Genomic DNA, 18,387 nt, shown 5'->3' on the forward strand with positions numbered 1-18,387 from the left:
ATGTAACACAAAATACAATTAGGGCCCAGTGCAGCAAGTCCAGAAGCCTGAGACAATGGCTACAGGACAACATTTCAAGCTGTCCAAAGGGTAGATATTGAGATAAGGGGTCTTAAAAGGGGGAGGTTATAAGTCAGGAGGCAAAACATTTAAAACTTGGTCCAAGTGTTTTCACAGAAATGAAAACACAAGCAGGGATTAAGAGGTGCCAGTGGTGTTCATTTGTTGTTTGTTCCCGATGGTTTTATAGCTTGAATACACAGGAGGAGGAAAACAAAACGCAAAAAGTAAACTCAAGCTTAGGTGGTTAAGAAATAATCACATGACTGAATCCACAGAGAAGAGTGGTTATAATTAGGGTAAGTGAGTAGGATCTTGAGTCAAAGTGATAGGAATTTCTTGGCAACTTGTCAGTTACTAAAGTGTTTAGGAAGACATTGTAAAAAGAAAACAGAGAGAAGTAGAAAAATAATGACGAGAATGATTTATAATATCCTAAAAGCTTCAGACAGAAGGAATCATGTAATATAATGACAGGATTGAATCATTTAATGGGCTAAAAAATTTTCCCAAAATACAAGTAAATCTCTTCAGAATTCTTTTTGGTTAAATGGAATTCTAGTTGTCTTAAACAGCTGACTTATTTTTTCAGAAATAAGTTATACTCCATCTTACTAAAGAGATTTTAGTAAAGAGGTTTTAGTAAAGGAGAAATTTTACTAAAAAATTCTGAAGAATTCAACCATTGCTCACTGGCCCTTAATAATTTAAAATAACTTTGGTAGTAAAGGCCTCACCATAAACGTCACTTTTAAATCCATGCCCAAAGTCACCTGAACACTAGATATATAGTTTGACCTTACTGCTAAGCTAACACAAATTCACCACTTTCACCACTAGGTGGCAAGAAAAACCCAAATAGCACCAGTTATCAAGGGCAGTACAAGATCCCAAGTATTTGAACAGCTAGAAAAGCCACCAGGTGTCATCCAAGAGGGAAAAAAGACTATTCCCACTCACCACCACTGAAATACACCAATTCATAGTTTTAAGCAAAACCATCTAAGCTCCATCAGAGATAAATGTCCAGCCCATTAACTGTCAAAATAGTTTGCATATTTATATTCCATGTAAGCAATTTATATAATGCTCTTGACTCCAAAATACTGCCTTTCAACTAAAGGCAACAAATAATACTTAGTTTCTGGATTTAAAAAAAAAAAACAGCAAGACCAATGAGCTCAATGGGTCATGATTTAGAACTTCATCCTATCTGAATACACTGCACAAAATAATTTAAAGCAGTTTACACACAGTCGAAAATCTTCCAAAGAATATTTGGTTATGTATACATAATTTGAGATTCATATTCTTTTCTCCCCATTTCTCTCTTACAGGTAATTTCATTGATTCCATACAATCTAGATGATTTTATGCTGTTAAGCCTTGCTTCCCAGTGTGATACAGGAAAGCACTCCAATTTGTTAGCAAAACATTCTCAATAAAGAGACAAATGTACTTGTCCTTAAGATAGATGTATTATGTGAATTATTATGTTGAACTGTCCAAAGCTGAAAATCAAAATTAAACCTTCACAGAATTAAGTCCTAGTTATATAACAAATCATTCTTTTTTAAAAACCATCCTCTGGGCTTCACTAACTTCTAACAATGATTTTTCAATGCTGCTGTAAACATTATGTCAGCTAAAACACTATGTCATGCTGCTTTTATAAGGTGGTACATTTTTAGGCCAAATCCTATTCTTAACCCTCTGGACACAGGAGTTACAATCATGTCATACCCTGCAAATCTAGCTGTAGGTGGTGTCTCAAAAAAAGGATGGCTTCTTCCTTCAAGGAAGTGGTCAAACCTTTTTTCCCCTGGTGTCATCAAGCAAACATCTTGGTTGTTTTTCATTGCTATCGAATTAAGAGATGGAAGAGAAAGCAGTGGAGGAGAAAGCAAAATATAATGATTAAATTATAGATGCTTCTTTTCCTTGCTCCTTATTGCAATCTCTTAAGGTCTCGACTGGGTCATTTCCACCCTGCCTACAAGGCACTGGTCTTTAAAAAAAAAAAAAACCCAAGCCAAGAATGCTCTTGTCTACTGAACATTATCTCTTCTCTGGTTTTTATTACATTTTCTTTTGAAATTCGTTAAGATTATGCTCAGCGACCAGCCCTTGCCCAACCGGTTTCTCCCCTTCCCCCATCTCTCTACACACATCACTTTTTCCTCCTCCCATCCAGGCAAGTGGGCAAAACCCTGCAGGGCCGGGAACGCACGCTTCGGGCCGGTCACTCAGCAGTTTTATCCTTACTGGCCTTGGCAAACAGCTCCCCCCCAAAACCTTGTTCCCCGGTGGCCCCCTCGGCCATTATCTTTCTACTAGAGTGTGCTCAATTAGGGACTCCGGCTAGCACATCGAGAGTTTACGGTAGCCTGCCTACCAATAGGAGGCCACAATGCAGAGAAGTCTGGTTCAGCCTCCCGGCAGCCCCAGTGTCGTCCTCCCGTGGCTTTCACCTACTGTACCCGCGAGCGAGCAAACGAGCCAGGGAGCGAGCCGGGCGCGGGAGGGGGCGCGCTGGGAGGGCCGACAGCAGCCGCGGCGTGCGCATGCGCACCGGGGTTGTTTTTCACAAAGCTCCTCTTAAAGTGAGCTGGCAGCTTCCAGCCGCCCGTCTTTGTAAGGAGACCACTGAGACTCGCAGAAGCGCGGAGCAGCCAGCAGCCTCTGTGCTGCCCCGACTTTTTAAGAAATCTCAATGAACTATTTGTAAAGAAGCGCTGATCTGCCTGCAAGCTTTTTGCACGGCAAAGACATCGATCAGTGTTAAGTGAGGATCACATCATATATGTGATCTTGACTTTTTTGTCTTACATTATATTTTTTATAGATTTTGTTATAAACATGGTGCTGGGAAAGGTAAAGAGTTTGACAATAAGCTTTGACTGTCTTAATGACAGCAATGTCCCTGTGTATTCTAGTGGGGATACAGTCTCAGGAAGGGTGAATTTAGAAGTTACGGGGGAAATCAGAGTAAAATCTCTTAAAATTCATGCAAGAGGACATGCGAAAGTACGCTGGACCGAATCGAGAAACGCCGGCTCCAATACTGCCTACACACAGAATTACACTGAAGAAGTAGAATATTTCAACCATAAAGACATCTTAATTGGACACGAAAGAGGTAAGTTGTTTTTTGTTTTTTTTTTTTAACATTGGTAAGAAATTATTAGACCTTTCTTTGCAAAGTACCTTTTCAATTTTTCTGAGTTAATGTAATCCTGCTCCTAGCATAACATATAGCAGTTTGATAAAGGTTAGCAAAGTTAGAAGATTTGGATTCTCCTTGACATTCATCGTGTGTTAAGCCGTAACGCATGCAGGCATCTGCAAAGTGACTGCAAACTGCACTTATTCAACTACCTCTATACCCGGCTTGGTTTGTGCCATACGCATTTGGAATCCATTTCAACCTTACATATAAATTATGCTTAAAACCGATTCAGTAATTTTACTTTTATATTTTCAAATGAATTGCTAAAGGCTGCAGTCCAATATTAGATTTTTCCCTTATACGCTGCAACCTGACATCTTAAAAACTAAGCTTCAATGAATAACACTTTAAAGTGGGTTAATAGGTGTATTTCATTTTTTAATATTGACACGCAAAAGACTTTTAGAGAATTGACCGTAGTTCTTTGATAAAGGGTTTCTGTGGCTTATTTTGACATATGGTATCAACACCCCACGTGTTTTTTCCCTATTCTTTCCAATTCCTTCAGAAATTTACATCAGGCGTTCTCTGTTTTAAAGGACAGCACCAATCATGACGATGTGTTAAAAATCAGTTTTAGAAGCCATTTAGGGTCAGAAATTTTCTTTTCCGAGCATCATGCCGAACTTTGGAACGTGGATTCAATGAAACCCCTGCCAGTCAAATGGAATTGAAAAGTATTCGGCTCATTGGATTTGATTTTTGGTTAGAAAAGGAAGATAAAGGGTTGTCAAAGGGAAAGGGGGTCCTGAGATTTCCAATCTATTGTTTAAATGGTTACATTGTGGAAATATAGGAGACTCTAAGCTTGTTTTTCTAAGTTTCCACCCTTTGTTAGAAGCGGTTCAATCCTGTTTCGGACCAGTTCTGGGGGGTGGTGAGGAGGGGCGCTTGTTCTGCTCTCAGCAGATTGGTTACACGCGTCAGGTGGTGGCGATGACTTAATTCCTAGCCCAAGAAGAATATAATGTGAAAACTGGTTATGTAATTTTGTGCTTCTCCTTTTTAATGCAGTATTTAGTTCGAATGTTGAAATTTTTTAAAAAATAGAGCACGTTTTTAACTTTTTTTTAATTGAAAAATACATACCCATGAGGAAGTGCTAATTGAACTAAGGCCAAGTGTGGAAACGTAGGGTGCTTTGAATTACAGCATGAATGCATTTTTAAAGTATTAAGATGAAATTAGTCTTTTAATTGCGTTTTCAGTTACACACAGATCATTTGCATCCTGAAATAATTTCTAGTTAATCTCTCCAAGCACTGACAGTCATAAGAAATGGAACTGCCTAATGACAGTCCTGGTATTGGCTGAACAGGACGCCCAGGAGTTTGTATTTGATCCTTCCTTGACTGGTAGCTTTTTTTAAGATGGGTTAGAAGAAACAGGTTTTTAAGGAGTTGTGGTGTGCAGTGGGGTAAAAGTAGAATAATAATACGACTTACGGGGACAAACACAAATTTCAAATGCTTGCACCACGGTTTCATAGTAAAGAACACTATGTTGCACCCCTCGGGACACCCCTCAACCCCTGCAAGCATGGACGAGCTCTTCGGCTTGGAAGAGTTTCAATGACTTTAGAACTGGGACCTCTCAAACTAGCCTGGTAACTGAGGCCCCGCCCCGGGCGGCCGGCGATAGGCGGAGCCGGGTTTGTTAGCCTGTTGCTAAGGCGATGCCAGGCTCTGATTGGATTGGGCGCAGGCGGGTGGGGAGAGAAGGCTCGCCGGCTGGGGCGAGGCTTGGAACCGGCGTGCGCCGGTAAAGGTCCCTCCTGAGCCGCCGCTGCCCCCGCCCCTTCTCGAGTCCCTGCCCGGGCTTCTGGAAGCGCACGGGGCTCCTGTCACATAACGTTCTCCCCCGCTCACCTCACCCCTCTTGCAGACCTGGAAAGGGACGAATTCAGGTTTCAACAGAGAGGAGAGGCAAGCCTTCCAGGTGCCAGGTGGCCCTGGGCGCAACTTTTTAGCTGACAGTTCTCTCACGGGGGAAGTTGGGTGGGCCGGGTTAGCCGGACCCCATTTTCCAGGTTTCTCAGGTGGATGTTGTTAGGAAGCTCCTTTGAACGCTCGTCCCCCCTCGCAGCTGAAACAAAAGCATGTTGCCTGGTCTCTGCAGTCACCAGACGGGCTACCTTGATTTGCCCTGAGGGGAGAGCGAGCCCCCAAGGCTGCGGGACGGGGAAAGTGACACGAACATCGAAGGGAGGGTTTGGTGGGGGCCTTGGCAAGTATTCCCTGTCACCACCACCCCCGCCATTGTTCCCCCCACCACCGGGCTTTTGCGTCCCTTCGCCGCCCCCGCCCCCATTTCCTTTGCCGCAAATGTAAAGGTGTCAGGGTGGCCCGAGCCAGATCGAACCGGTCACCGGCTGGGGCGTGTAAAGCGGAAGCGCTGCGGCGCGCTGGCCCCGCCCCCGTCTCCCCCTGCCGCCAGCAGGCTAGGCTGCGCGAGCGCGAGCGCGAGCGCCGCGCGACATATGCCGTACGTATAGCGGGGCGCGCGGGCGGCGGCGGCGCGCGGGCGGGCCGGCTGGGATCTGCTCGCGCCGGTTTAGGCCGGTCCTCTCCTGCTCCGGTCTAGTTCTTGATTGACAGCCCAGCACTTGTTTACCACGGCGGGGCCGCCGCCGCCGCTCGCCTCAATGAGACTGCTGAGCTGGCACAAAAAGGGAGCGAGAAGGGAAGAAAAGGAGAGACAGGGAGGCAAACTTTGGCCGTCTTCAGGAGGGAGCGGTTTTAAATGGCCCCCAACTCATCAGCCGGCTTTCAGGGCCGAAATCCCGGAGAGAATTTGCGGGGGGGGGAAATACTGGTGACAGAAGACTGAGTCGTGATGGTTATTGAATAAAAGGTATCCACATATAGGCACCTTTTTCCGCCCCTCTGAGGGAAGCATGTTTTTTGTGTGTATTTATTACTTTTTTGAGGGAAAGTTAAATGATAATAGCCGTTTCTGATAGCCTCCTAGTTAATGATAAAGGTTTCTACACCGAGGAAACTGCGTTAATAGACATTTATGTAATTAAATTACCTAGTTAGAACGCTTCAGAAAAGCATGTTAAGAATCCAGAACCCCTCCCATATTTCCCTGTGGTGGTTTTTTTTTTTTGGTTTTTTTTTTTTTTGGAGATATTTTGAAAAAGAACCTATTTGATCAAAAGAAATTGGATATAAAATCAAAGGTCATCCTGTTTTTTTCTAGCATTTCTAGCATCTTCATTTTTCAAGGATGTGTGACCTGTGTTTTCCCGTGAAGCAGGCACATTTTAAATCTAAGGTACATCTTATATATATGCGAATTTTTAGCTATGAGACTGAGGTCATAATTTTAGGTTCAGTAAGAATTTTTATTTTTGACTATGAAACCGACGTTAAAATCACTGTTCCTTTTTTTTTTTTTTTTAAACTCCCAACATCTACTTGGCAGTTTTCTAATCATTTGAGTTTTCACATTCACATTTTCCACATAAAAACACATTTTTTTTAAAGGTTTACATGAATAGTTTTCATTTTATATATAGGCTTATTAGGATAAATTTAAGTAAATGGTTGAAGACAAAGGTAACATCTTAGTATGAGATTTGAGGTCTGAGTCTTTTAGCCTGTAGGATGTTAGCTGTAAATGCTTTGCAGTTTAGGTTGTTTTCCATTAAAAAATCACCTATGGGGTATAAATATTAATTATCCCCATTCTACAGATGAACCAGCTGAAGACAAGAGTTTTATTTTACCCAGAGGAAGTGATGGAAGTTGGAATTAGAATTCAGATCTCTCACACTCCAAAGTTTGTGGCCTTACTTAACTATGTGAGCATCTTTGAAGTTCTGACATCATGAAGAGAGTGTGAAGGTTTATTAATAAATTTTTTGTTTTCTGTTTTAGATGATGATAATTCCGAAGAAGGCTTCAACACTATTCATTCAGGAAGGCATGAATATGCATTCAGCTTCGAGCTTCCACAGACGTAAGTATTTTGTTAACAGGCGTTTTTCATAAACATACTTTCTTTTAAAATGAAACATTGTATATTTAAATATTTTTAGTTTTAAAAAAACCCTTTTCATTACTGAAACTTTCTAGAGGAAAACAATATACTAAAAAAAAAGAAGCTATTTTTTAATCTGGAGTGGCAAAATTATAGAAAGCAAACCTCAATATTCCGTCTCAGGATTTGTATGGTGTTTAAAAGTATTTCATTTAAAGTGAATGAATTGGAAGGTGCTAGTCAAATAGTAAGCACTTAATAGTTCACCATCAGCATTAGCTGAAAAAAGAGAACATATCAAGTCTGTCATTTAGTAGTTTATAAAAAGTAAGTGTTCTGTCCTTTCTACTGACACTTAGCAACAGCAGTAAGCTAAGAAGGTCAAAAAAATTAGGAATATCCTAACTTTAGAAGTAATGTGTGTTTATGATATGAATTCATTAGCTTCTGTGCAAGGAGCTATTGAGAATGTCACACAAGAGATATTGTGATCTAGACTTAAAAGAAAATGTCAATCAGATATCTTAATGTAAGGCCTGGAATATAGGATGAAAGGAAGAAGGAAAGTAAAATATACATAATGTAATAAGGTATTAGAGGAAATTATACAAAAAGCAGTTTTTAAAATAATGCCTTAACATATTAAAGTGGTACTTGTAATGTTTGATTCTGAAAGATAAACTTGAATTACAGAAGATTTTGTCAAGTGCCAAATGTACATAATTCTGTGTGTTCTTTAATTCTAGTACTTATTATATGTGGATAGAGTTCATAAGGAGTATTTTTCAGAGTATCATATTGCTGAAGAACATTTTTAATACAATACCCTAATTACTAAGAGAAATATTTTAAGTTCGTAAATACAATAGGGCTAATACAATTGGGCCTGAATATTTTCAAAGGATGAAGGTGATTTAATATAAATATATATTTTAATTCTTTCAATAAGCCACAGTCATTTAAAATAAACTGTAGAAGTCTTGCATAGATCCTGCATTTTATTTCTCTGTGCTATACAAATTAATGCAGAAGTCTAAAATGTAAAACAAAAAGTAAACACCACTACTCCTCAAAAAAACTAGCACTCTACCTTGTAAATAAATGAAGCTTGTGCATTTTTCTGATGAAATACGAAAAGGAGACTAAATTAACTAAAATAAAATCTTCCACAAGTAATAAAATCCGAGAGTTGAGAAGAATTCTCATTCTTTTGACACAGGTCAACGGAAGAAATCCTTTTTAAGTCTATAATGTAGTTAGAAAACATGGCCAAAAAGAGTTAGAATATAAGTAAATTAGGAAATGGAAAGCATTTTTTAAGAGATCAGTGGACTTAATGAAATGTAAAAAGCTTTTGAAGCCATGATGACTATTCCAGACCTTTTCTGGATCTTAATTAGTTGCTATAATAGGAAATAGTAATTTTTAGCTAATGAAAAATGGAGCACCATAGGGAGTTTGGTCTGAATGTTTAACCAGAGTCTAGAATTTCTCAAGAGAAATAGTTAAACAATTCTTAATTTTATTTTTAAACTAAAGTCTTGACCTTTTCAAAAACTGTTCATTTCCAGACTTTGATAATTTTGCCACCAGCATTAAAAGTAGCCTCTTCTTAGTTTAAAGCAATTGTATTCTTCTGGCTTTTTTTAACCAAATTTCTGCAATATTTGACAATTATCTATTTTATTATTTGGAAGGTTCCCCCCCCCCCCCCCAGTGACTTATCCCTTTGGAAATATAAATTACACCTTCAATACCTCATTGGTGTATAAACATATAATATATTAACACTTCTATGCTGACCTGCTGTATAATTAATTAAAAAGAGGTGTAAGATTAATATATGATCTTTATATTCTGCACAGACCACTTGCTACCTCATTCGAAGGCCGACATGGCAGTGTGCGCTATTGGGTGAAAGCCGAATTGCACAGGCCTTGGCTTCTACCAGTAAAATTAAAGAAGGAATTTACAGTCTTTGAGCATATAGATATCAACACTCCTTCATTACTGGTAAGAATTGACTGAATTCTTCATTCTCTGTTTTTGGCATATAAATACCAAAGAATAATCACCTACTCTATGTATTCTTTACAATTTATAAATAGTAACTTTATTTTTAAATTACGTAAATATTTTCCAAACTACAGTGAAGAGCAATACTAATTAATGCAGAATATGCTCATATTTTCTGATATTGTAATAACTTGAAGTAAATATTTAAAATAAGACCAATATTTGGTATGAAATATCTCTTAACTCAGAAGATAACAACAGTAACAAAAATAAATCTGTTCCCTGGATACTTTTAGTGGAAAAGGAACAGTAATATCAATTATTACTACAACAATATCACTTAACTTGAAAATATTATAATGTAAAATTTGTACTGCATTGCATTACTCCAATATAGGGATAGTTGTCAAATCATGGGGAGATTATTATTTTCATGAAAAAATTTAAATTCTGTTTTAAAGAAAATCTTTCTTAATTGCATTTTTTCACAAGTTTCAAATTCGAATTCAAAAACTTTACTTGGTTTAAACAAATAATAACATCTTTACACAAATAAGAATCAGTCTTAAAAATGAATTTTCTTTTTTTTACATTCTGGGTTTTACATTTCTCAAAGAAAGATGTTATCATTTGAGATTATAACCAAGTTGCTTTCCAAACTGCCTTTTTTTTTTAAGGCAGTTTAAATAGAATGTGGAAAGGGTTTTTTTGTTTTTTTTTTTTTTAAGTTGGCTTTTAATTACTGTATGTAGTGTGTGCTAAAACTGTTTATGAAATATGTTAAGCCCTTTTTTCTTTAATTGAATGGAAACTTGTATAAAGACAGAAATACCAGTATAAATCAAAAGCTGTCAGTTGGTGGAAAAGTATATTTGCTACAGAACAGCAACACTGCTTTTAATGTAAAATTATTTAGGAATTGAGGATTGTATTTTAAAAATTTTATTCCTGTCTCAATTCATACCTTGATTTTTTTCTCTAAATTTATATCTTACAGTCACCCCAAGCAGGCACAAAAGAAAAGACTCTCTGTTGCTGGTTCTGTACCTCAGGCCCCATATCCTTAAGTGCCAAGATCGAAAGGAAGGGCTATACGCCAGGTACGTATGAGGTGGACTCCCACCAAGACTGATCTTTCTTCATTTAACTTCTGTGCATGAATTTACATTTTTTTCTACTAAATGCAAAGATGGTACAGTATTCTTTGGTAAACTGTCGTAAATTGTGCTTATCCAGTTTTCTTTTGTGAATTGGAATGTAGTCTTGTTTTTTAAATAGCTACTGTCAGTGTGTAGTTGATTTTTAAAAGTTACTTGCTGCTCTTAGGGTGGCTTCTTAATCGGTATGATTCATTGAACTTTCAAACTTTAGTCCAAGAATCTACATTTGTTTTGGGGTTGGTTGGTTGTTTTTTAACAGTAGATAGATATATATATATTTTTTTTTTTTTTTCCTGTAGGTGAATCAATTCAGATATTTGCTGAGATTGAGAACTGCTCTTCCCGAATGGTGGTGCCAAAGGCAGCCATTTACCAAACACAGGCCTTCTATGCCAAAGGGAAAATGAAGGAAGTCAAACAGCTTGTGGCTAACTTGCGTGGGGAATCCTTATCATCTGGAAAGACAGAGACGTGGAATGGCAAGTTGCTGAAAATTCCACCAGTCTCTCCCTCCATCCTTGACTGTAGTATAATCCGTGTGGAATATTCACTAATGGTACGTACAGATTTAAGGGTTTCGAGTGGATGTTTTCTGAAGTTTTAATGTCATAAGGGTATCATTTTTGTCTTATATCTAGAATATGATTTTTTTTTCCATATATGATAGATATAGTTACATGTAATTCTTTATATAACTTGGACTATAGTTACTCATTTTACCTGAGGTCAGTGTACCATATAACAGTGTACATAATGGAGACATTTTTCAAGTATATCATTAAAAAATGAAGTAGATGAGGACCTCAGACAATAGATTGGGTTATTTCTTCTTAAAAAAGAAATAGTGCTTGGGATTCTAAACCTAACATTTCTTTTTATTGTCTAGGTATATGTGGATATTCCTGGAGCTATGGATTTATTTCTTAATTTGCCACTTGTCATTGGTACCATTCCTCTACATCCATTTGGAAGCAGAACCTCAAGTGTAAGCAGTCAGTGTAGCATGAACATGAACTGGCTTGGTTTATCCCTACCTGAAAGACCTGAAGGTAATAATTTGATAATGCGTATCTAAGCTTAATCTGGTATTTGCAAGAAAATAATTTTGCTTCTGATATTTTATGATTAGATAAAATTTGTCTGTATTGAAGAATGGGGTGTGCCCCTAATGTTAGATTTAAAATGTATATTTCCCTAGTTTTAATCACAAGACAGATTATTATTATTTTACTTTGACATTCATTTTTAATACCTTCTATTCTGTGTATTTTGACATGCATAAGAACATGCTGTTCGAATTGCGTGTATCTTTTTCCTTCAGCACCACCCAGCTATGCAGAAGTGGTAACAGAGGAACAAAGACGGAACAATCTTGCACCAGGGAGTGCTTGTGATGACTTTGAGAGAGCACTTCAAGGACCACTGTTTGCATATATTCAAGAGTTTCGTTTCTTGCCTCCACCCCTTTATTCAGAGGTAAGCATCACACCCTCAAGTACAAAATGGGCTGACTCTTACTAAGCAATATTGCAGAGTTTCTGAAAATACAGTTAGGTTTTGATTATCATGGTAAGAGAGAAATAAATAATTTTGAACAACAGATTAAAAGTTAGATTGTCAATACTTAATACAAAGTCTGACCCAGCATTGGACTGGTCTCTTATATTATTGGCTAAATAATGATCTAACCTAATGCTTGTAACATGCCAGTTAAAGGAATAAATATTTTAAAGCATCTGTAGAACTGGCATTTGCAACCATTGATTAGATAGCTAGAATTTATCTTACTCGTCATCCTTTTTAATTTTTGTATTTCTGCATTCTCAGTGATAGGGGAAAATAACATTTGCAGTAACGTACTTAAACAGCATTCCTACACGGTTAGATTATTTTTATTCGTCTCAAGTAACTAAGCACTTATATGAATAAAACATGGCCCTTATTTGGGAGAAGTGTACAGACTGGTGAGAAAAAAAACTAAGAAGCAAAATATTACATAACAACGTGATAGGAATGCACAGTTCATTTGAGGAGCAGCTTATTGGGTCTTGAGGCTTCCCTAAGAAGGTGATTGTTAAGCTGATTCTTAAAGAGTAAATTTTCTCAAAATATAGAATATTCCAGGCGGGAAGAAAAATAGGAGTTGGGGAGAAATCCAGCAATTTCAGGATACTTCAGAATGTATACATATGCATATATGTAATATGCATTGTAAGAGACTTTTAGAATTGGCCTTGATAACAATATATTACCAGATAACTTTTTAAATCACTGGAATCAGCTTTTGTTTCTTTGTTGCTATAGTTTAGACAGCTATTTTGCAGTGAAATACTACTCCCAAGAAAGATACAAGAGGATTGTTTCACTCTTCTACAAGTTGTTTTTATTTTTTTCCCCTTAATTCCGTGACTAGAAGAGTCAATTTTCATTTGGATGTGATTAATATGAAATCCACTGTATTCATTGATTATAGGATGTTCCAAAATCTGTTCTGTTCTCTGCAAATTCTTTTTTGCACATAGTTTTTTTGTCTCACTATTTCAGTTCATGAAATTTTTCATTAGATGCTAAAAGTATCCTCCCACTTGTTAGAAATACTTTCACTACATTTTTATTTTGACATTTCTGTCTTGGTTATTAAGTTCCTCATTTGTGATTTGATCTGAGGCATCTTAGTTGTACAACAGGCATTTTTAAAGAATGGCAATCTTAAGTATCCACTTTTAAGCAATTTGTCATAAAATTCTACCTTCTTTTAAAATGAAGTAAAGCTAATTAAAAGAATATAAAACTTTTAAAAGGCTAAATTGGTTCAGGATGTGATTTAATTGTTTAACATCTAGTCATATTGGGCATAGGGGGGATTCTTGATTGTATTAAAGCTATTTTGAATTTTTTTTTTCTTTAAAGGATAGTCATTAAAAAGAAAGAAAAGTTGTTAAGTGCATATGAATGTCACTACAGAAAGAGGCAAAATCGGCTATCTATGGAGCATTTGAGTTCATCATTCTTATTTCTTGATACACACTATATTTATTCCTAGGCTCTCTCTGGGGCTTTAGGCTCATGAGCTATCACCTCAAGTAAACACCAAGAACATTGTTTACACAACTACATTCTTCCCAAAGCCTAGGGAAAACATCAGTTGACTTTTTGGTAATAGGATGAAATGGGAACTATAGGAGAAAATCATCTCTATGAAAATGTTGGCCATTATATATTTAAGTCTTAAGTTCTATTAAGTGCTGAATAAAGCTCCTGTTATCTGATAAAATATTACCCTTAGCTTTTGTTAAATAAAACTATCCTGGCATACCTCTACAAATATAATTGTTAATCTAGTAATTGAATAGCAAGTCCTTCATAAATGATACTAATCCTTTCTTCCCCATACAAGGCCTTTATGTTCATTCTGATTACAGCATTCAAAATATTAGCCTGTTTGCTACATTCTTACTAAATGCTATCAGTTAACTTCGGTTTTGAGGTTTTTGTTTCTGTTTTTTTCCCTTTCTAGATTGATCCAAATCCTGATCAGCCAGCTGATGATAGACCATCTTGCCCCTCTCGCTGAAGGAATACTTGGTTAAATCAAGTTGATGTGGGTTCTGAACTGTATCTCTTCCCTTCCCGGCTGAGGACAGAGAAGTATCTTGGAAACATGTTTTCAGAGGAAGTGGAATAGCTTTTGCCCAGAAAAATGGCAAACATGAAACAACCAGTGATCACGCTTTAGAAGCCTACAGCAACATTCTGGGACTGCTCCAACATGCTTGAAGATCTAAGCTTTTCTCCTTTAAAACTGGCACATACTAAGAGCAGTCTTCTTAGCCTATGGTCATACGTGTCAAGACACCACGTTGTAAAGAGGGATGATTTCCTTCTTTTGATTTGAAAATTTGCACATGCTCAATGCTTACATTGTGCGGTTCAATGTCACTACAGCTTTTTTTTTTTTCCATTTATGCCAGACTCTTGATACTCTTTTAAAACTTGTTTGTGGTGAGCACAACAAGGAACAAAAGAAAGCTTTGAAAGAAACTTTAACATGAAAAAAAATGCACTGACATTTTTTTTTTTATTTAATATAGCCTGGACTTTACCTGCGTATGCACATGCTCAGAATTGTCCTACTAGGCTGACCATGTATCACCTCTTCAGCTTGGATCCTATTGTGGATTTATTTACAAACATCAAATGCCTTCAAGCCAATCCTTCTTGCTGTATGTTTGCAGCCTACTGTGGTAGATAAGCAACAGATATGTGGGAAAAGAGATAAGAGGAGGAAGCTAATAGACTTTGTCAAGATTGTATACCTTCTTGGTTTCTTTTAAGAATTTGTTGCCTTTCTACTATTACAGCAAAGCAGCATTTTGTTATTGACTGCCTAAAATCACTTAATCTCAGGTGAACGCATCACTTGCCAAACTGTTGGAATGCTATTTGTGTTTTGTTGCACTGTTGAGTTATTTTTTGTTTGTTTGGTTGGCTTTTTGGAGAGGGAAATTTGGAAAAGGGACATACACAAAAGTGATAACCCACCCGCATTCCCTTTTTATCATTACATATAAGAAGAAGCTAGCAGAGCTGAGAATGGAGTCAAGAAAGGCAGTATGGCAGGCACCAGCAAAGAGTTAAGGGCTGTTGCTCTTAAAAATTATTGTTATTTTTTATTATTATTTTAAAAGTATGGAAGTTTTCCGGTCACTGGAAAGGAGGAGAAAGTGCATTTATTTTTATACAGAGTTACTTAATTACCTCCAAAACACATATGTTGGAAATCATTTTTGCTGGTGCAGGGTATTTTCATGAGCAGGAATATGGATGTTCAGATTATGAGAGAGCTCATTTTATACATTTCCTGTCCTGCTCAAGCTTCACAGCTTGAAAGCCCCAGTATATTATAAAAGTATAGAATGTAAAAATTAGAAATACTAGAATATTTGTTGGAATCGTTATTTTTTTTGTTTTTGTTTTTTTAAACAAAAGTATGTTTTTCCATAACCTAAAGAAGATTTTGCTAAATGAGAGAAATCATTCACTTTGAGTATATATAGTTATGAAGAATGATCACATCACTAAATTACAACTTGTGTGAAAGATAATTTACAGTTGGCTCATAAATATACCAGCATTCATTAAGACCCTTAAAACTGCATTTTCCAAGGTACCAAGTGTACTGAATGTCTTTATTTTAGAAGGATTTCAGCTCTGATTTTTTTTTTTTTTTTTAATGAAAATCAGCATCTCTGATGTTGCAGCATATGTGTGAAATGGGTCTTATATCTATCCTGCCATTTAATCCCACAGTTAATAAAGTGGCTGAAAATAATAGTAACTCTGGCTTGGTGCTTGACCTGGTTAAATACTGTCTTAAAGCTTCATACAAAACAAATAGGCTTTTCCATAAGTGGCCTTTAAGAAAACATGGAAGACAATTCATGTTTGAAAAATGCTGACAGGGTGAAGAAAGCCCATGTAAAAATGAATCGCGTTTTAAGTGATTCGGTTAAAGGGTTTGGGCTCCCGTAGCAAACTAATACTAGATAATAAGGAAATGGGGGTGAATATTTTTTTATTGTTGTTAAATCATTTTGTGAATGTCCCCCTCAAAAGAAGCTAATGGAATATTTGGCATAAAGGGCATTTGGTGGTTTTTGTTGGGGGTGGGGGGGGGGTGGGTTGTCAGAAAATCCCTTTTCTTTTCTCTCTTCTTATGTCTAACTGACTAGGGAACAATTGTTGATATGCATAGCATTGGAATACTTATCACCATATACTCTTATAAATAACACTTGAGGAAGGAATGACCAATATTCTAATAATTGGCACTGGGTCACAAAATGTGATACAATTTTAAATATATAAAACTTTATCAAATAAAGTTTTATTTCCCCCATTATTCCTTTACTTTCTTACTTAGAGGCATTACTCTTTTCTAAATATTGGTCAATTCTTGATATAAGATATGAGCTTCACAGGTGTATTCCAGTATTCAAAGATAGATTCCTGATTTTTCAATTAGGAAAAGTAAAATCCAAAATGTTAGCAAAACGAAGTGCAATATTAAATGTTTGCTTTATAGATTATATTCTATGGCTGTTTGTAATTCCCTTTTTTTCTTCTCTTTTATTTGGTGCTGAATATGTCCTTGTAGGCTGTTTTAAGAAAACAACATGTGGGAAATGATTTAATTTTTCCTATTGCTCTTCCTTGTGGAAAATAAAAGTGTTTCTTTTTTTTTTTTTCTTTTTTATAAAATTGTTTGGAGATTTATTTGAATTTTAATCATTTCAGTAACTCATCATACATGCAAACACTATTAAGACTACAATTAGGGAGTTCCCTGGTGGTCTAGTGGTTAGAATCAGGCTCTTTCAGTGCCGTGGCGCAGGTTCAACCCTAGTTGAAGAACTGAGACCCTGCAAGCCCCAAAAAGTAAAAAAAAAAACAAACTTATTTTAAGCCTTGCTGGATAAGAATTGTTTCTAGATCTCTACTAGTGGAGAGGAATTTTTTAATACAAATTATCATTGTTTTACTTAATTCATTAAGTGATAGATGCTTTTTTTTTTTTTTTTTTTAGTTTAGAAGTTCAGTATGTTTCCATGTTATAATATGAACCAGACTGAACCAGGTATGTTTTCACTTCTCAGGTACTAACTCTGATGTGTCCCAAGTTTCTAGTATTTCAAGAGCACATAAATTTAGAAATTGTATTAATCTAAAAATAATTTTTCTAAATTTTAAAACCTTTTTTTCCTCAAAGAATGTCTGGATTTTATAGTGGTTTGTAACATTAAGTAACATTTGGAATCACACTTAGAAGTTACCTTCTTACAGTGTTTATATACTCATGGATGAGCTGTCAAGTTGTAAATTACTATATGATTCTCCCCTATTCTCAAATGTGTATACACATGGAAGAAGTGTGCTACAAAGTGACATTAAGAGACAGACATTTGTAATCGATTTTATAGCAATACACTATCCTTGTTAAGTAAAACCAATCTGCACAATATCTTAATACAATAAGGAAGTAAAAATGACTAGGAGAGGAATCATGAGAAGGGAACATCTATGTTCTGGGTTCTTTGACTTTAGATAAAACTTAACAAGATGTGTGAATTTTGATTTCTTCATCTACAGTGGAACAGTATGCAGTTATAATACAACTTTAGATAAATGATGCTCTGTCAGTTGCTGAAATGTTGGAAATTAACCTTGTTACTTCTAAATTTGCATTTGAGTACTTCTAGTTCAGTACATGTCTCAAGTTACATAAAAGTGAGTTACTTGGGTCTGATTTTTCCTTGTATCACCTCAGTTCAGTTCAGTTCAGTCGCTCAGTTGTGTCCAACTCTCTGCAACCCCATGGACTACAGCACGCCAGGCCTCCCTTTCCATCACCAACTCCGGAGTTTACTCAAACTCAGATCCATTGAGTTGGTGATACCATCCAACCATCTCATCCTCTGTCCTCTTCTCCCACCTTCAATCTTTCCCAACATTAGGGTCTTTTCCGATGAGTCAGTTCTTTGCATCAGGTGGCCAAAGTATTAAGAGTTTCAGCTTACTTAGCAAATTCCCTGTGTCGTTAATTTATTGAATAGTCAACATTGGTATACTTATCAGGACTTTTGATTGTAACAGGGAAAACTCAGCTTTTTTTTTTACTTAAGTAAAATATGTTAAATAGTAATTCCAGGGATAAACTGTATTAAGCACATTTGGATCCAGAAATCCAAATACTATAAGGATACACTTATCTCCGTTCACTCCCTTTTTTTGTATTAGCATTAGTCTTTCTTATCAGACTCGTTGTCTCATGTTAGATGGGTCAGGAAAGATGACCTCAGCTTTTATAGCTCACAGAAGAAATGTTACCTTAAGCCCCCAAGACATTTGTTAGAGAAAATCCTAGTTGGCCAGTAC

General features: G+C 36.6%; 1 protein-coding gene across 3 annotated transcripts; it reads left to right on the forward strand.

Annotated features, from left to right (window-relative positions):
- The first annotated feature begins 2,674 nt into the window (after positions 1 to 2,674).
- On the forward strand, positions 2,675 to 16,697 carry ARRDC3 (arrestin domain containing 3). Of its 3 annotated transcripts, none has more exons than XM_027545612.1 (8): positions 2,675 to 3,199; positions 7,174 to 7,255; positions 9,142 to 9,289; positions 10,290 to 10,392; positions 10,752 to 11,008; positions 11,339 to 11,501; positions 11,774 to 11,928; positions 13,970 to 16,697. In XM_027545612.1, the coding sequence occupies exons 1-8, from the start codon at positions 2,920 to 2,922 to the stop codon at positions 14,024 to 14,026; spliced, it is 1,245 nt and encodes a 414-aa protein (XP_027401413.1). In that variant the 5' UTR covers positions 2,675 to 2,919; the 3' UTR covers positions 14,027 to 16,697. The 3 variants fall into 3 exon arrangements, 2 of the variants coding, with proteins under 2 accessions (XP_027401413.1, XP_027401414.1); XR_003511734.1 differs by having other exon boundaries at positions 2,694 to 3,199; positions 11,736 to 11,928; positions 13,970 to 16,696; XM_027545613.1 differs by lacking the exon at positions 9,142 to 9,289 and having other exon boundaries at positions 2,954 to 3,199.
- The last annotated feature ends 1,690 nt before the right edge of the window (positions 16,698 to 18,387 follow it).

The sequence above is a fragment of the Bos indicus x Bos taurus genome, chromosome 7 (genome assembly GCF_003369695.1).
Source record: "Bos indicus x Bos taurus breed Angus x Brahman F1 hybrid chromosome 7, Bos_hybrid_MaternalHap_v2.0, whole genome shotgun sequence".
Taxonomy (NCBI): Eukaryota; Metazoa; Chordata; class Mammalia; order Artiodactyla; family Bovidae; genus Bos; species Bos indicus x Bos taurus.

Bases quoted from the DNA above. Each gene is read 5' to 3' on its own strand.
- ARRDC3 (XM_027545612.1), top strand. From the start codon at position 2,920: ATGGTGCTGGGAAAGGTAAAGAGTTTGACAATAAGCTTTGACTGTCTT. The intron at 3,200-7,173 runs GTAAGTTGTTTT...TTTCTGTTTTAG, and splicing joins CTTAATTGGACACGAAAGAG to ATGATGATAATTCCGAAGAA. The intron at 11,502-11,773 runs GTAATAATTTGA...TTTTTCCTTCAG, and splicing joins CCTACCTGAAAGACCTGAAG to CACCACCCAGCTATGCAGAA.